The sequence below is a fragment of the Tribolium madens genome, unplaced genomic scaffold (genome assembly GCF_015345945.1).
Source record: "Tribolium madens isolate multiple individuals breed KSU strain unplaced genomic scaffold, Tmad_KSU_1.1 Scaffold_3;HRSCAF=73;Tcas5.2_LG2, whole genome shotgun sequence".
NCBI lineage: Eukaryota > Metazoa > Arthropoda > Insecta > Coleoptera > Tenebrionidae > Tribolium > Tribolium madens.
The window spans coordinates 5,227,913-5,253,243 of NW_025401006.1; the positions used below are offsets into that span (position 1 = coordinate 5,227,913).

The 25,331-nt window shown below is 40.4% G+C and overlaps 2 protein-coding genes across 5 annotated transcripts; one reads left to right on the forward strand and one right to left on the reverse strand.

The window, feature by feature from the left end:
• The first annotated feature begins 2,069 nt into the window (after window positions 1-2,069).
• LOC123007290 (carbonic anhydrase 3-like) lies at window positions 2,070-3,638 on the forward strand. Its single transcript, XM_044402504.1, has 5 exons — window positions 2,070-2,534; window positions 2,585-2,764; window positions 2,813-3,060; window positions 3,103-3,327; window positions 3,376-3,638. Exons 1-5 carry the CDS (start codon window positions 2,528-2,530, stop codon window positions 3,514-3,516), a joined length of 801 nt encoding a protein of 266 aa, XP_044258439.1. The 5' UTR covers window positions 2,070-2,527; the 3' UTR covers window positions 3,517-3,638.
• Window positions 3,536-24,992, reverse strand: LOC123007287 (histone-lysine N-methyltransferase 2C-like). Of its 4 annotated transcripts, none has more exons than XM_044402495.1 (25): window positions 24,479-24,992; window positions 23,843-24,427; window positions 23,566-23,787; window positions 23,401-23,511; window positions 21,581-21,747; window positions 21,339-21,529; window positions 21,079-21,218; window positions 18,840-20,783; window positions 18,634-18,791; window positions 18,365-18,582; window positions 17,964-18,309; window positions 17,526-17,684; window positions 16,314-16,449; window positions 15,565-16,268; window positions 15,105-15,510; window positions 14,552-15,052; window positions 14,310-14,500; window positions 13,346-13,547; window positions 12,852-13,291; window positions 7,075-12,540; window positions 6,758-7,025; window positions 4,951-6,697; window positions 4,772-4,901; window positions 4,541-4,723; window positions 3,536-4,493 (listed from the first exon to the last, which is right to left on the reverse strand). In XM_044402495.1, the coding sequence occupies exons 1-25, from the start codon at window positions 24,714-24,716 to the stop codon at window positions 4,401-4,403; spliced, it is 14,946 nt and encodes a 4,981-aa protein (XP_044258430.1). In that variant the 5' UTR covers window positions 24,717-24,992; the 3' UTR covers window positions 3,536-4,400. The 4 variants fall into 4 exon arrangements, with proteins under 4 accessions (XP_044258430.1, XP_044258428.1, XP_044258429.1 ...); XM_044402493.1 differs by having other exon boundaries at window positions 23,843-24,725; window positions 24,924-24,982; XM_044402494.1 differs by having other exon boundaries at window positions 15,565-16,262; window positions 23,843-24,992.
• Between the last annotated feature and the right edge of the window lie 339 nt (window positions 24,993-25,331).

Here is a 25,331-nt window from a genome sequence, read left to right on the forward strand (position 1 = left end):
GTATTGATATTGGACTAGATAAGGGATAAATAATTGAAAAATGTAAATGAGTTGGCTAGGAGAGGAAAAAGTCAATAATGGTTTTTATTAATTTCTTTATTTTTGATCTTGTGGTTTAACTTCATTCAACGTCGGATACGAAACCACACACTCAAACGACTCTAAAGTGTCAACAAGGGCATCAACAGCGTTCTCCAAACACGAATAAACAATCAAATATTGTTTATATTTATAATCCTCCGACGCATCTTTCGACAATTTCTCTTTTTTGATTCCCCGATTGTCGACGACTTCGTCCTCACTTTCCGAGACGTAGAAAAACTGTTCTTTGTACGGATTGAAACTTTCAACCGAAATTTCCTTTTTGATGTTTTCTTTCGACTCAACTTTCTTCTTTTTCTTCCCTTTATCAGTTTTATTTGTCTTTTCCTTCTTCTCCTTATTACCGCCTTTATCTTTTTTTTTCTTGTCTTTATCACCTTTCTTTTTCTTCTCTTTATCACTTTTTCCTTTCTTCTTCTCGGTTTCACCGATAGTTTTATTGAAATAGATCGAATACAAAGCTTCAGCGTCGTCACTCGCCACCTCTTTCAAAATTTTCGGTTTCCTTTTCGCATCATACGGATAAATCTCCCTTATCGGGACAGTGGGAATATAATGATGCTCGAAATACTCATAAACCAATCTTTCGGGAAGTTTATTGATCGGCAAAAGTTTGTTTTTGACTCGAGGGTAAGTTCTAGTCGAACTTAAACCAATTTCAAGTTCAAGTTCGTTTAATAAGTAACACATTTTATCAAAATACGAACTTAAAACAGAATGACACGTGAAATATTTCTCTCTTTGTGTGTTAATAATGACAGGGGAATCTAATTTCCGAACCACCTCCCAAACTTGTGATTGGTTTGAATATTCGTATGGTTCGGGTTTAATTTTTGGTTTAATGGTTGTTTCTTCGATGTGCTGAGAAGTTGAGGATTTACTTGATTTTGTTTTTTTGGCAGATTTCTTGTCACTTTTCTTCTCTTTTACTTTTTTCTCCTTAACTTTCTTCTCGATTTTTGGGGGCTCTTGAGCTTCCTTCTCAATTCTTAAAATGTGCTCAACCAGTTCTAACATTTTATTGTCAAGGTAAATAATCGTATCTTTACGATGCGCTAATTTTGTTAAATTACAAACGGAAAAGTCCCACTTTCCGCTCGACTCGACTTGATCATAAATTTGTTTCAATTCTGTTACCAATTTTTCGTCATAGAGGAATTGTGGTCGTCCATTTGAAAAATTCGCTAATTCGAATAATTCTTTCTCTCCGTAAACACAAACTTGAGTTGGAGTCTCTTTGTAATGAATTGTTTTCAAACAATCATCCAAGAGATTTTTAATTAGTAAATTTCTAGCTTGAATTTCAATATATTTCAACGTTGTGTCAATTTTTTCTTGTAAATCTTTGAAATATGAATAAGAATTTAAAACCAAAATGAGGTGAAAATCGTCGCTCCACAGGGCCGGCTGTGTGAAAATTTCCCAATTTTCCGAATACGTCCCTGGCCGGTCTGTTGTAAACCAGATGGGAATTGTCGCTCTCATTCCGGGCAAAATTACGACCTGTTTCCGGTCAAAGTAAAACCCAAAATTTTTCCTCGACGCCTCCTCTACATCCCGGAACAAGCGAAACCTTTCCAGTTTTTCAAAACTAACTCTCATTGTTGCCAACCCACAATTATCAAAAATTAAACACTGAGAAACTGACTCGTCGCTCGAAAGATCTAACTCGAAATTCAACCAAATTTTCCTTGTCCCGTGGTCTTGGCCAACATCAAGCCCATTAATTTTCAAATCGAGACGTTTCGCCTCTTTTATGACCACCTTAGTGACTTCTTTTATTTCAACTTCGCTAACTTGTTTTGTTAGACTCGCTACGTCCACTTGATCTGTGGGCTCCTCCCACGCAATCTTCGAGCCAATCACAACTAAGTGCTCCAAATCGGGCCAATGAGGGACGATATGTTCGACTTTCTTCGCCCACTTGACGAACTGTTCGTAGCGATACTGACTGTTTTGCCACCGTAAATAAATGTTCCTCGTGCCGTTTAAAATATTTTTTTCGGTTCGAATCTCGGTTGGTACTCCTATATGGTCAATGGGGGGTATTTCGTACCCTTCTTTTTTGGTTTTCACGGCGAAATAATCAGGCTCGCACGGGCAACAAGGGTGTTTCCGGGGGAGGGCAAATGGGAGGCGCCAAAAATCGGGTTTTCCCCGGTATTTGTCGAATTCAGTCGGGATTTTTGCACTGTCCAGGACTTGTTTTTCCTCGTTTATGTTTCGGAGACCTTCGGAGTAGTTCACGAGGAGGTTTCCGGGTTCTAGGTGCAATTTTTCGGCGAGTTTTGACTGGACTTTTCGCCATTCTTGCGTCCAAGATGACCAATTTTTCAGCGGATTTTCGACTTTGTCACAATTTTCGTGGTCGCCTGACATTTTATTTTCACATGTCAAGTGTCAACAAATTTCTTGTGCTATATCAATGGACGGTGAGACCGCAGCAAAGGTAGAAAAGCTTTTTATTCAAGGAATTTTTCAGGTGAATATCTAGCCGATGGTCCCCGCTTTATTCAGACACTCACCGACACTGAAACCGTCTACGAATCACCCATTGACATAAACATAAGCAACGCAAAGGAGATACAAGTGCCCCCCTTGACTTGGCACAATCTAGACTTGCCCCCCAAAAAAATGAAAGTCACAAATTCGGGCTACACTTGTACTTGCCCCCCCACAGATTATTAATTTTTTCAAAGTTTTTTTTCAGTAATATTGAGCGCAAAATGGCACCAAGAGAGGCCCTACCTTTCCGGAGGACCCCTCCTGGGCAACTACGTTTTCTCCCAATTGCACTTCCATTGGGGTAAAAACGATGGAGAAGGGAGTGAACATACCATAGATGGGGTCCGGTACCCCATCGAAATGCATGTGGTGTTCTTCAAAGCCAACTACCTGACCCAGGAATCGGCTTTAAAAGAGAAAGACGGTATTGTGGTCCTTGTTTACATATTCAAAGTAAGTGTAAAAATTGAATAACGCTAGGCATACCTGATTTAGCTTCAAGGTGCTAAAAATGAGGCGTTTCAACTCTTGATTAACAATATTATGGAAGTCCAAAAACCGCACACTTCGCGCAAGTTGGAGCCTTTGCCTTTGAGTCATTTTGTGAAGAGGTTTGATCAGGATTATTTGTTGTATTGGGGTTCGGTGACCACCACTGTGTGTCTTCACTATATTTTGTGGTTGATTTCGCGAGAACCGGTGGGGGTTGCAGCTGAACAAGTGACGATCGAGGACGGGAGGAATTCTTGGTGATTTTGTGAGTTTTAGGTTGATGAATTGAGGTCGATGTTGGATGCCAATGAGGAGCTTTTGCAAGGAAATTTTCGGGAGGTTCAATCCGGGAGGTCTCAGGTGTTTCACGCGAATCCTTCCGGGTCCAAATATGCAACACTGCTTGCTCTGCCTTGATGTAATCAAATAATTTTCGTTCGGTATTCTTCTTTATTTAGACATGTGTAAATTTTCTAATGAAGTTCTAGTATATACATATTGCATTATACAACGTTTGTACATAAATAAAGATTACATTAATCAGGTAGTGCTTTTTTGATACAAATTATCCTACAGTGATTGTCACTTCCCTAGATTTCCTTTTGTTTTAAATTGCAACAAAATCAATATTGCATTTACTTAGTGGTAGTGCAGAACCAAATAAATCCAACATCAAACTTTTATTGTCCTAGATTCTTTTGTTTAATTACAAAAAATGAATTATTCACATTTTTGCAAATTAAAAAATATATACAAAAAACATTAAAAAGTAAATTAACAACAATAGACTTAAAGTCGTGATAAAACTACAATTTGAAAATTTACAATGCGTACAAATAAAAAAACTTATAAAGCGCACACAAGATGCTAAATTCATACATATTGCACGGCAATCAAAAAACAATTATAAATACATGAAATTGATCACTCCGACTTAGTTACTACTTAAAAATAAATTAATCTAACGACTTAAAACAACAATATTATACAATAAATAAATTTCTGCCCACAATGAAAAAAACCCAATTGTCTGAAATAAATTATTTCAAAATTAACTATATACAAAAAATTCTCTATAAGGTCGGGGAAACAACGGTATCGATTTGGTCCCTAACCCTAAGCCACTGTCCTTACGACACTATGTAACAAAATATATAAATGCACATTTATCCTACGTTACTCAAAGATTACAGTTTATCAAACATAACTATGGAATGCTTTTATAAAATGTGAATGGCACTGCAAACAGTCTGCTTTAAACTTGTTTTCTGTCAACGGTATTTACATAATTCAATATAAAATTAATTCATCCACTTGCGACAATTCGGGGCTCCACACATACAAGAGATTTTGTGTTGGTCGTCTTCAATATCAAACTTGTAGTCATACGCCAGCTGAAAGCAATCATTACACAACTAATCACACTAAAAAAATCACCCACCTCCTCCCCTCGTTGTATTCTCCTTTTCGCAAATATGATAATCCGGTAATCCCTATCAACCTCAACAGTTTCAGCGACACAATTCGGGTTACAAGAGTGGTTGATGTAACGAGCCAAACCTCCGCTAAGTGTAGCATCAACCACCCTTTCCTCGTCCAATCTAAACATGTAAATTCCACGATTCTGAAACGGCAATTTAGAGATTACAACAAAACAAATAAAAATTCATACTTTAGCCTCGTATTTCTTCTCTCGGGTTTCGGCAAGCTCCGTTCGAATTATTTCACCGATATATTCGATAACCATGGTGTGCTTCTCCAAATCGCGGGCCGCATACAAACCCAAACCCTGAATTTTTGACCTAAAATTCATAAGTAGAAAAAATAGTACAAGCAACTCGTGTGAATTACCTCGCCAAGTACACGTTATTCCTCCATTCCTGCTTCATTTTCTTATACTGCGAGCTTTTCGAATGCACGAACTGTTTCGTATAGGGACAGGCCCCATCCCCTAGCGTATTATTGTTAGTGAGGGCCGGCGTAGGCCCGAACAGAGGTCTCACCGACGACCCTCCCGTCCTCTGCGTATGCGGCCTCTTCCAATGCAGTTGACTCCTCGATCTGGGCTCAGTCCGCGCCGCCCCCGATGGATTTATAGCCAACGGTAATTCCAACAACGGATTTCTCCCATATTTGAATTTATAATCCGTCAAAGTTTCAATCCCTGGAAGACTCTCTAAAACTCGCACGACGGCCGGTTCAGTTAAACCGAACAAGTCTTCGCCACTCACGAATTGCGGAAATAATTGAACGCACTGATTTTCGCGACGCATCACTGCGATTTGTTCGAGGATTCGTTGCCAGACGGCTTTAGGAGTAGAGTCTTTGAACTCAACGTCGTTTTCGAGTGTTTCTTGAACGATCACTTTAAATTCGGGTCTACCACAAGCCTCATGAATAGAACAAATGTACTTGCAGCGTTTGTTTAAGTGACGCATACTCCAATAAAATCTAATAATTTTGTAACCGATCGGATAAATATAATTCTGGTTGTGAAAATTTTGTAATTGGTGAGGTAACAATTGTCCAACATTTAAAAAAATCAAACTGCCAACTCGTAGTAAATTACTCGTATCGCTGTGATGCATCACAGTTGCCACTTGTCGGTTTTCATCCCTGTTGACGTAAACCCTCCTCGATACTGATAAAGTCGTCAATTCGTTATCTTTCTCATTTTTCGGAATATGAACAGTACAATAGGTCGTTTTATTTTTATAAAAGACACAGCAATCTTTAACAGCACATGCTAAGTGGTAGACATTGGAGCATCGGGTTTTGAAACAACGAATCGTAGCTCCTAATTTATTACAATGGACACAAATTTGTGTCAAACTTTGTTGTAACGCATTTTCCAGATTCATCAAGGCTCCATTTACGGTCTCGTAAACCCCATCTGACCATAAACCACAATTTAAATGAACCCATTTATCCACATCAAAATTAAGTAGCCGACCAGGACCATCAGCAACGCCATCTCCGATACTTTGACAAAACATACACTTCCGAAAGTCTTCGGGTAACTTCGGCGGTGTCACTGTAATCCCCATCCGATACAACAATTCCATCGTTTCTTTATCAGTGGGTTTTTTGTATTTCATCGGTGGTTGGAGACACCCAGGAGTCCAACTTTTGTACCTCACACCTTTCCAGACTTTGGGTGTGTTTTGGTCATATCGTCTCAAACTAATAATATCTGTCGGTTTATTGAACAACGAATGCGACTTCAAGTCAACATCCATTGAATCAACTTCACGTTTCACGTATTGTAGTTCCATTTCGACATTGTCCATGAAATTTTTACGATGTTCAGAAAATGATCGTTTGTTCGCTTCGGTTTTGTCTTTTTGGCATAAGTGATCAATGATTGCGGCCGCTTTATCTTCGGGGATAGATGGTGAACGGTGCATTAGAGCAAATTGCATGTAACAGGTGGTACTACAGAAGAATAACTCGTCGCCGTCGCTTAGTAATTCCGAGTCTTTGGATAGGAAAGGTAGTTCGGAGACCTTCTTTCGGATCATGTTGTTGAGGATGACCACATCGCAATGCTTGCAGAATTTCGCGGCACCGTTGAGAATACTCTGAATATCAATAGGGGCTACAAATGATAAAAACAAGTTGTTCAATCCATGTAGTAACAATTTTCTTTCCAACTCACCTCCCTCTTTTCCATCCTTCCCTTTCGTCCTATACAACCCCAATTTCTGGCTCGGTGGAGTACTCGTCCTTTCGACAATCTGGTAACTCGTCGGCGCCGGAATGTGCAAAATATTGGCTAAATCGCGTAAAACTCCCATAATGTCTTCAGCAGCAGACGAAGTCAATGTCAACGTCACTGTTACATTGCCTGAATCTTTCAAAGGTGTTGCTGAACCAGACCCAAACTTGGATTTTAAACACACATCTCTACCGACATTCTCCTTATCCTAGAAAAAAAAAATTACAATTATTATTCCCCAAAAATCGCAAACTCACCTCTGTATAATCCTTCAAATACGGCCCTGTCGGTTTCAATCTAATCGGAATCGGTGCTATAATCGGCACCACTGGTGATAATCTCATCTTGGACATATCTTCCTCTTCTTCATCCTCATCTTCATTTATCAGTTTCAAACCAAGGAATTTATGGGGCGGTTCCGTAAACGGACACTCCGGTGAGGAGCTACTTATGATCGAATCCGGTGTGTCGTCCCTACTGAACATATCGAATCTTTTTTCTTCTTCGGCATCGAATTTAATAAGCGGAAACTCCTGATCGTAGAAGCCTCGTTGTGTTGAAGCAGGAGGTTTTTCAGGCAATGGATCTTTATCACCATAGGGTTGAGTCGTGTAAAAATCGGAATAGCCAGGCATGCAGCCTTTGCCATACTCGCCTTTCAATTCTCCAAACCTCGAATCATAATCATTCACTGCTAATTTACCCATATCGCTGCCAAAAACCGGACAAATACTGAAATTCCGGTTGAGGATTGGTTCGGAGACCACCATGGGTGGCAAAGTTCTCAATTGGGCCAATACCCCGTCAATGTAAGTATCATAATCCTCGTCGACTTTCGAGCTTTTTCGTGGCCGTTTTTTCGGCTGACCGATCGCTTCTTTATTCATAATCTGATTCTGGCGTCTCTTCTGTTGATACATCCTTCTTTTCTGTCTCTTTAACTCTTCTTTCTCCGACAACATTTTCTCAGTCATCGGATCCAACGAATCGATCTCTTCTTTCATGGGAACATCCGACCGACTTTGATCCGAAACTTCGGAATGTTGCGATGTTTCATCGACGTATTCTTTTTTCACTTCTTGTGACATTTGAATCTGTTGTGGTATTTCTTTTTTGACAATCAATGGTGGTGTTTGGAGACTTGAATCTTGGCTGCAGGACGATCGAGGTGTTGGAGGTGATAATAAATCATCACGACTGGGGGTCCGACTCGGTGGCATACATTTTTTAATATCAATATGCAATTGTTGTGTTGTTGATGTTTGTGGAACCACCGGACTCGAAACAAACGATGTCTCGCGGGTCATTATTTGCATTTTTTGTGGCATTTTTGGTGTTTCTTTAACCACTGGTGGTAAAATCGACGCTTTTAATTGACTCTCAAGAGTCGAAGTAAATTGAATTGGGGCAGCTACGGTGATAGACGCCGCCGCCGCCGAACTCGGGGGTGGTGTCTGAGTACTAGCACAAGCCGTGTTTTGTAACAATTTTTTCAACAACGCATTTGAATCCTCACTTCTAGTAGTCGACGCAATTGTTGTTTGTAAACAAGAGTGTTTATAGTCACCTTGTTTGTTTTTATCATCAATGTTTGGTTCAGTTTCGGTTTTACTCTCCTCAGTTGATTCATCAAGTGATTTATGACGCATCACTTTAGTTAATTGCGTATGTAACAAATTCGTATTTGTCGTAGTCGCTTTAAAACTCGACGTTGTTGTGACCATTAAATTATTACAAGTGGCCGGTGAAACAACAATTGGTTGTGCTTGTACTAATGATGTACTGACACGTGATAAACCGATCGAAGTACCCAATAAACTTGCAGCTGTTATTGTGTCGGCACTTGTTTTCGTTGTAGGTACAGCAGCCGGATGTGACTGTAACATTTCGGTTAACGAACAAGTCGTTTTGCGAGTCGTAGTCTCACTTTCGGTTGTAACCGGTGTCACTACTGGTGTGACTCGAGGTAATTTCGGATGGTCGGGCATTAATTGAATTCCGGAACTACGTGGAACAAAAGTGATACCAGACGTTGTTATTTGTATACTAGTTGTAGATGTTACAGTCGTGGTTTGCGTCCGAACTGGTGATTGGACAATCGGTTTTGGTTTCATATTTGGTACTATAACTGTACTCGTGGTCACTTGTTGAATAACTCGAGGTGTTACGACCGGACTTGTTGTTAAAACAGGTCCCGTACTTACTACACTTTTAACTACAGTTTCGACGTTATTTGAAGATGTCGCTGCAGTTGTATGAAGTGATAAAAGGGTGCGTAATTGTTGAGAGGCGTTCGCCATATTTGTTGTTAAGTCGGTAGGTTGTGATAAGGGAGACAATTGAGGAACAACTGACGGTTTGGTGATTTGAGGAGTTTCAACTTGGGTTGATTGAGGTGTCTCTTTCAATTGCTCTTGTTCAATTGTCACATTTTTACTATCGCCACTCATAAGTTTATCTTTGATGTTATCCTCGAGAACGGTTGGTGGTTCTCCTGTAATGTTCTCAATCATGTCTAAAACATCCTCAAGTGACTCAAACTCTCCCGGCATACCATTCCCATCTCTTCTCCTATTCTCCAAAGCTTGTAAGGCTATATTATCCAACATTTGTTCCTGAGATGGCGTTGGTGATGGTATTGATATAACTACAGATTTTGTATCATCAGACGCGCCTTCGAAACCATCAACTGTTTCAGTTGCGGTTATCTGTATTCCTGACTGTGACTCTTGTATGACTTGAGCCGTCATTTTCAATTCTGGTGTGTTATGAATTATAACCGGTGACGAAGTTTTTGCTATAACCGGACTGGATGTTTTCTGTTCTTGTGTTTTCACACTAGTTACGTGAACGTTTTCAACTTCATTTTCATTGGTCGGTTTCGGTGATTCTTCTTTAGTCACTAGTGATGTTTTAGTTTTTTCTTCAATTGGTGGCGAATCGATTTTTGATTTTTCATCAGAGGAATCTTTCGATTTGTCATCTTCGCAATTTGAACTGTCGGGCGAGACTGAATCATCCTCGAAGATTTTTTTTGGCAAACATGTATCGTGAGTAGTCAACGAAATCGACGATGATGGCTTATCGATAACTTTAACGTTTGGCAATTGTCGTACAGCACTTGCACTGATAACCGGAACTGTAAACCCTGACGGTAATATCGATGCTATTGGTGATGTATTAGCACTAACTATTGTTATAGCCGATGAACCACTTGTTACTAACTTTGGTACGTTTAAAACATTACTCCTCACGGCGCTATGTAAAATGATATTGGTCACTTTTGAAGTGGCAGTAGTACCAACTGTTTTATTTTGAGTATCAACTTTCGATACCGTTACAACCGGTGTTGTTATCAGCGAAAATTTCTGACCCAACTTTGATGTTATCAAACTAGCGACGCGTGAAGTGCTTGTCCCCGAAACTGCCTCACTTTTCGGCGGAAAACTATAAACATTCGTGTATTTATGTATCTCGTTGATGTGTTTTGCAGTGACCATTTCCGGTTTCATGATTTTCTCTTTCCGCGACCCTTCATCGATCAATTCTTCGAAATCTTCTTTGGTTGAAATTTGTTCATCGGGTGATTTAATCGATGGATCAATTATGACAATTTCTGATTCTTCATCTTCATCACCATCGGGTGACGGATCAGTTTGCATTTCCTCTTGTTCGGGTGAATCAGCTGTATCTATACCTCGAATATTATACTTCTTTCCCTTATTTTGCATGATATATTCGTCATCACTCGTTGTCGGACTTCGGATCACTACGTGCATTTTTTCACCAGTGTAGTCTTCCTCCTCGACTTCTTCTTTGTCGGAATAGTGTGTTTCACCATCCCCCGACAAGTCCACAACCATATTCCCCGGAAACAAAAGATACTCGTCGCCGATTTGATCCGATTCTAGTGGACTCGACATGGCCTCGCCCAAATCGCTTTGTGAAAACGTTTCAATCACTGCGATATCATCAGCATCATTTTGTTGTGCTGCTGAACTCAACGACACCTCACCCGAAATCACTGTATTGTTATCATCGTCGTAATCCATGATTTCGTTCATTTGTTTCGCATCCGGACTGTGCACAATCATAACATCCTTAGTGTCGGTCACTTCGGAAATCTTTTTACCGATAGTTTTAACTCGACTTGTGGTCGGAGGGGGCGTTACTGGTGGTGTACATGAACTGTCATCAAACTCGTTATAATCTGTACTGACCAAAGAGCCGACTTTACTGACTGCTAGCGATTGTAAGTTGGTTTTAGCCGGCGATTTGCGTTTCAAAATTGAAACTTTACTTAAATGTGATTCTTTACGAGGCTTAACCGGCAATGAACTTTCCCCGACATTGCTTTTATCGTCTTTGTTAGTCCCAGGTGGCGTTGGTATCCTTTTAGCGCCTCTGCCAAAGGTCCACATAGGGGAACCACCCCGTAAACCTAACTTGAAATAACCGAACCGGCCAAAACCAGGCGGTGCTGGTATTGGGTTATTGTTTGGGTTACCACCGCCACCGCCTTGATCCAGCATATTATCTAAGCTGCCTTGATTTGCAAAAGTGCGTTCAACGCTTCTAGGCCGATCTTGCATTGGGCTACTGTTAGCACTAGGTGGACGTCTCATACCCATCATAGGACTTCGAGGCATGGGTGAACTAGGTGGTTGGTACTGGTTGTGAGTCATCATGGGACTATTTGGTGGTTGGTTCATGTGATAATTATTTCTGGTAACTGGTGAGTTTGGTGTTTGTGGGTTGTTGTTGAAATTCATCATAGGACTTCTAGGTGGCATGGGTGAAGGTGGCATTGAGTGAGGCGACATGATTTGTTGATTGACCATGGGACTTTTAGGAGGCATAGGTGACGCAGGAGCGGCATTTTGTTGTTGTTGCTGCTGTTGTTGTTGATTCAATCTCTGTTGCAACTGTGCCTGAAGTTGAGCAATTTGTTGTTGTTGCTGTTTAGCTAATTGTTGCTGTTGTTGAACCATCATTTGATGTTGTTGTGGGGTCAAAGGTTGCGGTTGAGCTACAGCTTGTTGTTGCTGCTGCTGTTGTTGTTGTTGCAACTGTTGTCTTACAAAATTTCTCTGCTGGATCAATTGAGCCGCCCTCCCTGACGTCAAAATATTCGCCTCTTGACCCTCAATTTTTTGTATCAATTGTTGGTTCATGGTCATTTGTTGCGGCGGTGGACTACTTAATGGTGATGGCGTCCCTGGTTTTTGTTGGTACATCATGGGTGATGGTAACCTTCTCTGGTCCATGGGTGTCCTCACGAATCGCATTTGCGGCGTTCCCGGTCTCAAATCACCAGAATATCCCACAGGACTCGTCACAACACGTTTATGTTGCGGTGAAGTCATCCTGGGCGCCGGTGGGGGTAAACAAATTTGACCTGGGGACGGTGCAGGTCCCGGACTACTGTCACCTTGCGAATGAGGAGTCCCAATTCGGGGCGAGGGTTGCATGGGAGACATTCCGCTGGGGCTCTGGAGAATGTTTGTAACAGATCCGGGACCTGGCGAGTGGGATATCATTGGACTGGGGCTGTGTAAGGGTGAATGTTGAGCGAGAGGCGAAGCCGAGGGCGACATCATCGGCGATTGCGAATGGTGTATCGGTGACGATGACGGCGGACCCAACGGTGATGGATTTTGTTGCATTAAAAGTGGCGATTGGCCGGGACCAGACTGTTTCGCTTGTTGCTTGTTCCGGTATTCCTTCATATAGACCAATTGGGGTAATACAAAATTATATAAAAGTATTTCATTGAAAGACATCTGCTACTTTTTGACACAAATACAGCTACGGACCTACGTGTGCCGGAATCTCGCTCGGTTTTGTATGTATGTGAAAAATTGTAGTCAAATTGATAAATTTCACAAAGCAGTAAATATTACTGTTACGAAACAAAAATATTTTTGTGAAACTCATCACGATTACAACTTTTTCACTACATCGTGTACACATCCAACTACCATCGTGCGATTTTCTAAAAAGAGCAGTGCCTCCTATATAAAATTATAGATACCTGTAATAGCAGTCCGTGCTGACGACTCTGTTTTCGACTTGAATCAAGATGTTTTTGTAAAATCGCCTGTTCTGCTGCAATTCTTTGCAATTCATTGGCGTCGGCATCAGCCAACTGACCTCCAGATTTCCTCAACTGTCTCTGTTTACTATTTAATGATTTTCTCAACTTTCTCAATTTATTCATTTCTGTTTCGTAATATTTCAATTGTTGATTAAGTGTGTTGCTTTGATGACTCAACCACTGTTCGTATACGAGTTGCTTTTGTTTATCTTGTTCCGTAACGATATTTTCTGGAGGTATTGGCGGAGGTGGTACGACGTTAGCATTGAAAGTTTGAACCCGAATTTCGGTGGTGGGTTGAGGAGTCGGAGTTGGAGTTGGTTTAGGGCGATTTTGATTTTGCGACCATTGTTGGACTTGAGCCGGATTTGACACCACTGTATGATTTGAATTAATTAAATTATTCTCAATTTATACATTTTTTGACTTACCTTGATTTTGTCTCGCATTCATAGTGGGACTGCCTAAAACATCAGTGATACGATCGAAATCGTGATCAGTGAGTAATGTTGATTCTTGCTCGACGTTTGCACTACTTGAAGGAGTACCTTCTTGATTGGTTTGATTTTGATTTTGTTTCTCTTGTTCACGTTTTTCTTGCTCTAGCAAATCTTCTAACAGTAACGGTTGTTCCTATTTATGAGAAAAATAAAAAAATATGTTACAATATGAACATTCATTTCAATTTTTTCGTGCATAAAGTTTTCTAGGTTTGAGAATGAGGAAAGACTAATTTCGAATTTAAGAAAACCTACACCTAATTTATTTAAATAAGGAAAAGGCATAAAAAAACAAGTGTCAGCTTGATGGTAAGAGTGGAGGCTAGGCTATGAAGACTACCACAAAAAAATACATGCTGTATTCTTCGATTGTTTTGTTTAATAATAAAGCGGTGAAACTCCTCACTGTATGAAGTAATCTACAGGTGATAATGAACTAAGCGGACGGTGTGATTTTACTTATCATTTCTCTCAATTATTGAAAAGTCATAAAAGGTAAGTATATATTTTGATAAGGGTAATTTTTATCTCACCTCCAATAATAAAGATCTTCGTTGCAAGTGTGGATGCAAAGGTAAACCCTGCGGTCGCATAGGATGTATGTGTCCCAGCGGAAGATGAACAGGCCCCATTCTCAATCCCATCTACCACACACATGCAAGCAACAACACCGTACCTCAACCAAAGTTAGTACTACCAGACCGCAATTTAATCAATTTTAATTTTTATCGAAAATTATCCGCGTAAAATATTTACACAAAATAAAACATGCAACAATTTTAAGATAAGATTTTTTTTTAAAAAACAAAACGCACCGCTTAACCTCGCCCCGCAGTTAAATAAAAACATCCAAAACCGAATAAAACCCATGCTTATCAATCGGAAAACCCCTTACCTGTTGTTGTGGTAGCGCGGTTCCGGGATACGGTGGTGGTGGACCAGGATATGGAGGTGGTGGAGGTGCCGCCACACTCATCCTCGGTCCTGGATTTAAACCTACTGGATTCGTATGCAAAGCTGGAGCCACCGACATCATTCGTGGCACGTTTTGACCCAACCGCATTTGCAGTTTTTGTTGGTTTTGAACTGTAATAAAATAATCTCAAACTTAACAATTAAGAATAAAACCGAACTTACGTTGTGAGACCAATAATCTCTGTTGGTACCCCTGCGGTATTTGCAACTGCACCGTATTATTCACCGTTACGATTCCGATAATCCCATCGGGACTTTGTAATTTCGCACCAAGAGGCATAGGCTTGCCGAGAGCGGCAGCTTGTTGTACTTGATGTACCATTTGTTGGTGAATTTGTTGAGGGGTGAGGTGAGAGGTGATTGCGGTTGGTAATGGATGACCGGTTTGAGCTTGAGATATAGCCAAAGGTGGAGGATGGACGTTGGTATTCGGTAAAGCAGATGACGGGGTAATAACCGATGACACAGGAGGTGTTACATCTTTTTTGATTTGGGTAGGAGGAGTCGGTTTTCCGGTTGATACTTTGGGTAACTCGACTTTGACTTTTTTGTCGTTTTTGATAGGTTCTTCTTCGAGTTCCAAATCTAGAATGTTAGTTTTTTCGCCTGGAAGTGCTTCCGGATCAGCGTATTCGAGAATGTTAAAGTCGGCCCCCATTTCAGCTAAATTAATTAATTTTAATTGAGAATTTTTTACAAAATTTTTAATAATTACCTAATAATTCGTCATCGTCATCTAATCCTCCAAGTATGTCGACTCCTGGCAAGTCTGGCATCGTCCCATTTTCTTGTTCGAGTTTCTCCAATTCTGCTGTGACATTATCAGGAATTTCCTGATCGTTTGATTGATTTTCATTGGATGTACCACTTGATGGTACTGTAGGAGTTTGACTTATCGATGGTCTTTGTATATTAGTCACTTGACTGATTGGCAAACGTGGTGCCATTTGAGGTTCTGTGGCTCTAGGTTGGAAAGTAGCTTGTTGTTGTTGTCGCTGCAACAACTCATATTGTTCGACACTCGTCGGTCTGACAATCCCTGGTGCAAATCTGACAGTACCACCTGAAAACATTTGTTGTTGCGGTTGTTGACCTGGAGCGGCATTCTGTTGTATCAATCTCTGTAAAAACAAAAATCGCATTTATGTTTTTAAAAACTGGACAAAGTGATTAACCTGTTGTTGAATCAGCAATCTCATCCTCGGATCTAATCCCTGAATCCTCGGATCCAACTGCATCCTTAATCCCAAATGCGGTCCCGGCTGTCTAATTCCTCCCGTCGGTAAGGGCAACCTTGGCCTGGCAATACTTGGCGGCAATGGCTGCCTAAATGTTGCATCTCCAGCTGATGTAACCACCGGCGTGGCCTCCTCTTGATTCGGTTCAACCGGCGGCCAAACCCTTTGTTGCCCTTTTCCAGCCAAAATCTGATCATCCAATTTCTTAAACTGTTGCCGTTGCAACAAATCCCTCAATTGTCGACTCAATTCTGGCGATTCGTTTCTAACATTTGCCGCATTCAAAGCCTGCAAATTCGGACGTATTTGGAACTGAGGTCGAGGTGTTGAAGGTTGCACGGCATAGGGATCGACCGGTAAACGAGTTTGGAAAGTAGGCTGTGGTAATTTAGGTGTGGAAGGTGGTTTAGCATAAGGATCAGTTTCTGGTGTAAATTCCAGAGGTGTTGGAGGTGTGGGTGGAGGTGGTCGCATTGGTGTTTGTACGGGGTGGGCAAAAGTCGGCGATTTTATACCCATGGTGAGGAGTTGACGAGGGTTGGGCGATGGAGAGGTCACAGGGCTAAGTTCGGGAGTCGGTTGATCTTGAGGGAACGGCGACGGGTCGGATATCTGACGCTGCACTCGTGCTATTGCTGGAACTTTTTTTAAGTCATTTTGTTTTATTTGAATTTGCTTGTAATTACATTGGACGCGTTGTTCGTGGATCACGTTTTGTTGTTGTTGAGCTTGTTGTTGTCTCAAGGCTTGTAGTTGTTTCCATTGCCGTTCTTGTTCAGCTTCGCGAGCAGATTTGTGTTGCAAGGCAACTTTTTCTTGGTCCTACAACGATTTAAGTGAGTTAGAAATGTTCAATTTTTGTCAAGTTAGGGATTATTAAGATTATCAATAACTACAAGAAAATTATGACTAAAACACAGACCACAAGAAAGCCATGCTAAATACAAGGAATAAAACAAATGTTAATTGGGAAAAAAATTTATAAAAAAACTAGTCGGAAACCAACATTAAATAGAGTGAATAGTTGTTAACCGTCACCACGTTTTATTATACTGGATGAGTAAAGAAAATGTGTTAATAAAATGATGTAACACACTTGTTACTTCATTTTATTACACTTCTTGTCAATTGTTACAAAAGTGGCTCTGATACTTATCCGTCAAGGTTCGGGATTGGGGATATTAAGGGATTTTCGTTGGATTCAAATTTTTCAATTTGTAGTCATTCCACTCTGTACAGTTTTGATAATATCATGCGTTAACACAACGAGAACGTAACAATGAGCTTCCCCTTAACAAAATGCGGTTAAAACACACATAGACTTTTGTACATTTTCCGTGTCAACTGCATTTTATTCAAATTCCATAAAAAATACACAAAAACACTGACCAAACAATGCAGAAGTATCGTCCTTAAAAAAATAAAAACACGAAACTGAAATAAGCTGGATATACGAAATAATAAAAAAATTCGTCCACACACAGACAGGTTCTCACCAGCGGTTGAGGTGGTTCATAATTTTCCTGACAGAGGGAGGGAAGTGTGCGCATGATCTCTGAGGGAGTCAAGACGCGGATCTGTTGATCAGTTGCGGGTGGTGTACTTTGGACATTATTCCTTATGATCGGTAAGGTAGGATTCTGTTCGTTAACGACGTTAGGTTGATACAGGGGATTCACTGTGACATTCGGTGCCGGTCCGCAATGATCGCCCGGCCCGAGGAATTGCCCGTGCACGGTGAACTGTTGCTGAGTCGTGGGCGAGGGTGTTAGTGGGGGTGGTCGAGGGGTTGTGGGTGGCTGTGTAGGTGGTGGAGGGGAGACAGACACAGAGCTAGTGGAAGCGGTGGTTAGTGATGGCGTAGGCCGCGACTGTTGTTGTTGTTGTTGGGTGCACACCTCTGACACTGATGGAGAGACGATTGCGGGGACCTGGGTTGAGGATATCATTGTGTTGGTGGTGGCAACGACGGGGGCAGCTGCAGGAGGCGGCGGCACCGATGGCGCTTTCGACGTCGGAGTCGACGGCGGCACCGAAGCATCCTTGCTCATCTGTGACTGGGGGGGAAACACACACACGTACAGAAATAAAGGCGGCGGTGATGCGATTTTATGACAAGCGAATGCTATGGACTTTGGAGGCGGACACATAGCGACAAGTACTCTCACAGATATTTTTTTTTTTGGGTATACAAAGTGGTTAGTCACAACCCACATATACCAATCGTGAACATTTTTTATATTATCATTCCAAATAATGATACAGAGGGTGGGTCATTAATGACACACCCTGTATATTTGCAATTCCATAAAAAACAAAGAACATGAGACAAATACCTGTTGTTGTTTTTTCATTCTCAACGCCGACCTGTTGTCCCTCGCTTGTTGTAAATATGGGGCCTTCTGGTCAGGAGTCAACGTTCGCCACTTTTTCAAAATCTGTTTATATCGATCGCTCCAATTTGGAAATTCCGTTTTCCATTCGGAATGATTAATATTTGCGTATAAAACGGCCGAAATAGTCGCTCCGTTACCTAAACCTTCGTCGGCTTTCATTTTTTCTGACGACCTTTGATTATATGTCGATTGTGCAGCGGCAGATGGTGCATCTAAATCACCACCGTCGTTCACAGCCACCCACGGACTGGGCGGTTCAGAAAATGCCGGACTAAACTGCGGACTACTACAAAGTAACAAGAGTTATAACTCCACAATCGTCAATTGTTTCATTGACTTACTTGCTATATTCGGATTGGTAGGGCGACCGTGGCGGGAAATTAAGCGGCGAATTCATATTGCTTTGATTTACGGTTGGCAGTGCTGACGGTCGTACCGGAGGAGCATTGACGGGATGTTGAGCGATGGTTTGAGAAGTGGTAGCGTTAAACGCGTTATTATTTTGAATTGGAAAAACGTTGCTTTCTTGAGATTCTTGCGAATCGTCGGTTAAAACACCCTAAATTTTTCAGTTCATTACTCAAACTCACAACTTTAACAGATAAATTACCTTAAATATGTCCTCAACATCTTTACCGTTGATATTGGGCATCGACTCGAGAGTAAAATTGGGCCCTAAAATATCGCTCAATTCATCTTTGGTATCTTTTGAAGTACTTGCGCTAGTTAAGGTGTTAGTAATATCAGACTCGTCCGGTAAATTTGTAGCTAAAAAATGAAATATAAACTATGTCCTTACTTTAGAAAAAGTAATACCTGTGAGAACATCTAATGATTCCCCATTTTTATTAAATTCCCCATCACCTTCATTCATAATTGTGTTAACAATATCAGGATCTAGTAAATCACCCGGAATCGTCAACACATCCTTCAAATCTTCCGTATTTTCCTCTTCTTCTTCCTTTGGTACGACTTTCTTCTCGACAACATTCTTTGCCTCCACTCTATCATTCTTCGGAGTGACAGCAGCAACTGCTTTAATTTCATCCTGAGTCAACTGTATTGTCTTATCTACATCCGAACCGTTCTTTTCTTCGTCACTACTAGAGCTATCGAGTTCTTTGGTTGAATCTAGCAATTCTTTTCCGAAAAAAGCCTCCTGTAAATAGGGCGGAAACGTTTCCGCTAGTTTACTCTTAGGTTTCCTTCGTACGGGTTTGCGTCTCGGTTTCTCAACATCGACTGGTATATTCATGGGAAGATCGGACCCAGAAGGGTTCGATTGACCCGGAAGTACATCGATATCGTCGTTATCTTGACCTGAACGGATCCCACGCATACGTACCAAGAACCCACCAATACCCAATTTTTGTAAATTTCTTTGCCTTTTTCGTCGTAAGACACTAACGCCATTTTCCATAGTAAAAAGTGTAAAACCTTCAGGTGGTGGACCGTCATCTTTCCCCCACATCATTCCTTCTTTGAATATTTCTTGAGGTTCGTCTTTAACATCGACCAATTCTAATTTAGCACTGTCTTCAGGGAAATTATCAGTGCTGCCACCTGCAACTACTGACTCGATCGTTGCCATAATACCAGCCTCCTTGTCTTGAACCGTTGCGATTTTCTTTCGTTTTTTCCTCGTTCCATGTTGTTCCAATGAGAGTGATTTTATTAAACTAAAACCGGATTCGCTTAAATAAACCCCATCGACGTAATAATTATTATTGGATTTGGCTTCGGGACTTTTCGTCGGTGTAGGTGGTTTGAGTGAGGTTCCAGTTGGTACTAAATGAGGCGGTGGTACATCTCTCGGACGACACAAAAGACAATTATACCCCTCTTCGGCACATTTTTCCGCATCTTCTTCAGTTTTAATCGAATCACAAGCCCCATGTAACCATCTCTCGCATTGTACACACTGTATAATCAAATCGCCTTCAGAATACGGCTCCGAACAACTGGGACAATTCACATGTGATGCGCACGGTCCACACTCGCTGCAACTGTTCATCCAAGAACAATTAAATCCAGGATCGGTGGCGCCACAACTCTGACAAATTGCACACCATTTGCATTTCCAATTCCCATGCGGTACATAATCCAATGGTGGATCCATGCAATAGATATGATAAGAGATATCACAATCATCACACAGTATCAATCTCGCTTCGTCGTTCCTTTGCCCACACCCTTCACACACCGTACAATCTAAACACCGCCACCCTTTCTGCAATACCACTTTGGTGATTTTCACATTAACACAATACGGGTGGTAACACTGTCCGCATTGAACGCAAGATATAAGACAACCCTCATGATCCGTACCTAAAGCCCCACACATCACGCAAATGTCCTGTGTCAAAACAAACTTGTCTTTGGCAGAACACAGCACTAGACGATTTTCAACACCCGGTTCTTCGTCGTTTTTTCCATCGGAAACTGGACGTTGAAGACCGACGCCAGGGACGCCGAAAACGCCACGCATTTTTGATTTAGCGCCGCGTTTACGACCGAAATCGGTCAAGCGTTGGCGTTTCATAAAACCGACTTTCCCGGGAATGCTTTTACCTACGCCTTTGGGGCGCGTTGAGCCAAGGCCGAGGCGTTTTTTTGCTATTTTACTGGCGCTGTAGGGTTTGCCTTTGCCCAAGCCCATATTGCGGATGACGTCCACCGGGAAGGGGTTGTCGAATTCGACATTTTCGTCGAAGGGAGATTCGGGAAGAGGGGCGATGCAGTCGGTGGGGTCGTCTATACCTGTGAAAGTAGGTGACTTGACAATCACAAATTTTAACAATTTAAAATACAAAAAATAATCACTTGATAGTGTAGCATCATTTGCATTAACTAGTTTTATTTGAGACAATAAAAATTATCAAAGGTCTGTTTGCAATACCAAATAAAAAAATCAACTTGATAACAAAACTTTTTGCATTAAATATGAACTATTTGTTACACTTTGGTTGTCACAAAAATATTATCTTTGAACCGTTTACAACTTTCGCAATTGAAAAGTCCGCCATTGTGTGTATTTAATGGCCGCCTGACTTACTGTTGCGTTTCGCCAGTAGGGTCGCCGGTTGTGTTAAATTCTTGCACATCAAACAGACGTATTCGTATTCGGGATGTGCCTCTTTCCTTTGATGATATGTAACAAGATCGGCTTCCGGATCGCACGTACCATGAACGAATCTAAAATTTCACAATAATTAATTGCTCAGTCAGCTGTACTGTGTTTTTGCGAATCACAAACAAAATATTTATCTTATCGATATTTTTCTTTGGGTAAAAAAATCATTTATCAGTACGTACTTGCGACACAAAGTGCACTGCACCATTTCTCTGTGTGCATGTGCTCGATAGGCTCGATGACACAAAGGGCATGAAAAGCCCTTATTGCGTTGCTGGTAACAAGAATCACAAACGGTGTAGTGAGCGTGCCAACGGGAAGAAAGACCGGCTCCGGGCGTACGCGAACCGCAATCGCCGCAAACTCTGCAACACTGATAATAGGGATAATTGAAGAGGAAAAAGGGTGAGTTTGCAGGGCTTACTCTGCATTTCCAGCCGTATTTCGGTATAGATGTTACGATGGGCCTTTGACATGTCGAATGGTAGATTTTATCACATTGTTCGCATGTCATTAATTTGGTTTCGTCGCCAGTCATATGGCAAACTTGGCAGATGCGGCATTTACGGCATTGCCATCCAGCGCGAACACCTAGAGGAAAATTGCAGGAAAATGATAACGGCTCGGGAAAACCAAGCAATGATGTCAAGGTTAATACTTATAATTACGAAATCAAGCATTTTTCTCCCAGGTACGAACAAATTAAACAAACTGTTGGGATAAAAGCTTAATTTCTTGCATTTAATGCTCATAATTTGAAGCTTCATAAACAATAAAAGTTGAAAAAAATTAATTTCCGTTAAGAATATATGAACGAAATTCAGGTATACACGTGCTTTTAATAAAAATAAATTATTAATAAACTAGAAATAAAAAACAAAGTTTTAAATAACTGTGACTCCTATTTGAGTCGTAACTGTCTAAAACTGTGTAAAGAATCTCACCGTGTAATTTTTTTATGTTCCTACATTTTTTTTTGGTTTATCGTACTCGTACTGTCTAAATAAAAATCATTACTTTTAAATCCACCAATCCCAAAAGGGCACGCAAGGTGAGGAGCAAGGTTCCAAAAATCATACCAATTTGCCTGTAAGTCACAAAAAATGTTTGGCTAATAGTAATTTTGCCACTTTTAATTTCTTTTTACTTTAATTTGTCAGCGTCAAACTTCTGTGAAATAAAATTTTACAATGTAACCAATAATTCATGTTTAGTATTTAGTCTCTAGTCTTTTTCATAAATTTTTGATAAAACAATGTCAAACTTCTAATAATCCAAATACATTTTTTTTTGTATTTTCTTTAATTTTTTGTAACTTAAAGGTAAAGTGGTGTTATTTTTGAAACCTAGCATTTTACAGTTTAATATCGCCTCCAACCCATCTATCATTTATTGTGGAAACAAAATTTGAGTTAAAATTCCTATATTTGAATTTTTATTCAACGGCAAGAAGCGTCAGATTTACACTCAAACTCGTCGAATAAATTACTATTATTTAACTTTATTTGATTTAATTCTAAAAAATCAAACAAACTGATTTGTATCCAATTTTATTGTTATACCAATGTGAATAAAAGGTATGAAACCAAACGTTTTTTGCTTAAATTATTTATTTTTAGAAAAAATTAATTGAAGAATGATAAAGTACTATAAAAATGTGGTTTTATCAAGAATAAAAATTTTCAAAATTTTCTTTTGTTTTTGAGTTTACAAGAAATTTTCTTGTTTTTGGGTTTAAAAGAAGTTTTATTTTTTTTAAATGGCAACCAAAACCATTTTTTCTCATAAAGATTATGATTGAACGATTACAACTATCTACTTTATATGTATTTTTTTCAAAAATTTTTTTTACATAAATTGCAATTTTGACAAAAAAACTCAAAACAAAATTTCGTTCTTAAAATATGATCACATTTTTTATATTACTTTAATTTATATTAATTATTATTTTCATAAAGCAAAAACGCTTTTCAAATTATTTGAATTTATTGCCATTACAGTAGTTTATAGTAAATTTTTTTTGCTACTACACATTTTTAAAGTGAACTTTCATATCACAGTAATTTTTCTACTAAAAAAAGTAAACAAAATATTGAGTTAAGTTATAAAACTAAAAATATAAACAAATTACAACACAAAAAAATCCCCATAAACAACATTTTATTTTGTTTCCAAATGTAAGTAATAAGAATTTTGTAGTTATGCTTTCAACGAACATTTTTAATGTAAATTAAATTTTTATACCTGGTAATTGGGCCAGTCCAACACAGATGCCATGATAATGTTCTCCACAAGACGAACAAAACATTAGGTTGGCAATATCGCCTAAAGATTTGCAGCTAAAGCACACAGAATCTGTAAAACAGTTTGTGTTTTAAACCAGAAAAAAATTTAATTGAAATAAAATACTTTCACATTCCAGTGAAGCTTGTCCGATATGATTGCTGCAAAACAATGCAAGCAAATTTAAGACTTGGAAGGCACCAGAAGCAGTTGCACATGGAAAATGATAAACTTTTGTACATCCTTCAACTTTACATAAAATACTCGCTCCATTGTGATTACAAAATGAACACTTCCTGGAAGAACTTTGTAAGACGGCTGGGCCCACATTTTCGAGCGCTGAATTTTCTAAATTTGAGAAAATCAATTAAATTGCTTAATAATGTTTAGGTTGGGAAATTACCATTTTTGGTAACACCGTGAGACCACAGAGCACAACTCCTGTGAGTGTAAAAATATCCGCTTGAGTCAAACAACGTGGAAACGTGGGGCTCTTCCGTGTAACCGATGATGGTTAATTCATCGACGTATTCGCTCGTCAATGATGGATGTCTACACTTGTTGAAACTTTTCTGTCTGCGACAAGTGACAGGTCCTCTGGGACTCTTATCTCCCGTTTCTCTCTCAGGAGTTGGTAAGTTACTACTCCCACTATCCCCTTGGTCCTGCGCCACCCTCTGTGGCGTGAACCCTTCCGGACACAACAACCTCATCATCTCTCCCTGCCCTAGCTGACTCCTCTCGCCCAGATTACAAAACGCGCACACTTTTCCCGGCCATTGCTCCGGAAAATATGGCAATTCTTCAAAAACCGGCGCCGGTTTTTCTTTCTCGAAAATCAGAGCCCCTGTCTCGGGGTCTAGCGACATTTCATCGCTTGGCGACGGCGTGATAGAATTGATATCGAATTCAAACGGTTTGAATTTTCGTCGCGGGGCACAGCCCTTTAACTTCTTGATTTTCGGCGGCCGTCTCTGCGCCGGCTTACCTGTCAACAGCCCCGTTAATAGCGATAGTGTCTCGGGGTCGTGGCGGTCACCTTCGCGCCGGGGACGGCCGCGCCCCCTTTTCACGCTCAGGGGTTTGCCCGAGAAGCCAAAAGGCAGCGGAAAGTCGTCATTAGGGGGCGACGAAGCGGCCGAAGTTGCCCCGGACGAGGGGAATTGAAAGGGCGAGGGCAGGGGATCGTCCAACTCGTCCTCTTCTTCGTCGAGGTCTGAGCCCTCGTCGAGGTCCATCAAGTCGTCGGGGTCGAGGGCCTGGCCGATTTCCTCCATATTCACAAACTGGAAAAGACAAGGGGGTTACTCCACGGGGCACCCGGATTTACTGCCGAGGAAATCACAATGAACCCCACCGCCATGTCGATTGTGTACATGGAAGCGATGCCGCGGCCAAAACAAACACACGAGGGAGCAGGACGGAGACCCACAGGGGGGTTAAACACACGGGGAATTGCGGAATTTCCATCGAATTTCACTTACATTAAACTAAGTTTTACATGTTAAAGTTGTGTACACGGAACAACACAAAAAAATGTCACTAGCTAAAGGAAAGTGGGAGAGACCATCTCTTCGGTACCACGGCGGAAATTGCCGAACGTGTTGTACGATTACGACGCGACATACCAACCAACAAAAAATCAAAGTTACTACGAAATTCAAAATTTTGCACCAATCTTATCTCTCTTATCAAAGTTTCTTGTGCAAATTGTACATACAGTAAACAATATTATTATTTTTCCCATCCATTTTAGTGTTTTCTTTTGTTATTAACTACTCAAACATGGGTGAATTGTAATAATTTAGCATTTTCTCTAGTACTAAAAAAAACAAAATTATTTTAATACAAACAATTTGTTAGTTTTTAACTTAATAATCCAATATTTTGGT

What these genes read in the sequence shown, in the direction of transcription:
- LOC123007290 (XM_044402504.1), top strand. An exon ending in CACAAATTCGGGCTACACTT is followed by an intron (nt 2,765 to 2,812) that starts GTACTTGCCCCC and finishes GTTTTTTTTCAG; the next exon opens with TAATATTGAGCGCAAAATGG. An exon ending in TCCTTGTTTACATATTCAAA is followed by an intron (nt 3,061 to 3,102) that starts GTAAGTGTAAAA and finishes TACCTGATTTAG; the next exon opens with CTTCAAGGTGCTAAAAATGA.
- LOC123007287 (XM_044402493.1), bottom strand. Translation starts at nt 24,716, where the DNA reads ATGGAGGAAATCGGCCAGGCCCTCGACCCCGACGACTTGATGGACCTC. An exon ending in TCACGGTGTTACCAAAAATG is followed by an intron (nt 23,788 to 23,842) that starts GTAATTTCCCAA and finishes TCTCAAATTTAG; the next exon opens with AAAATTCAGCGCTCGAAAAT. An exon ending in TGACGATGACGAATTATTAG is followed by an intron (nt 15,053 to 15,104) that starts GTAATTATTAAA and finishes TAATTAATTTAG; the next exon opens with CTGAAATGGGGGCCGACTTT.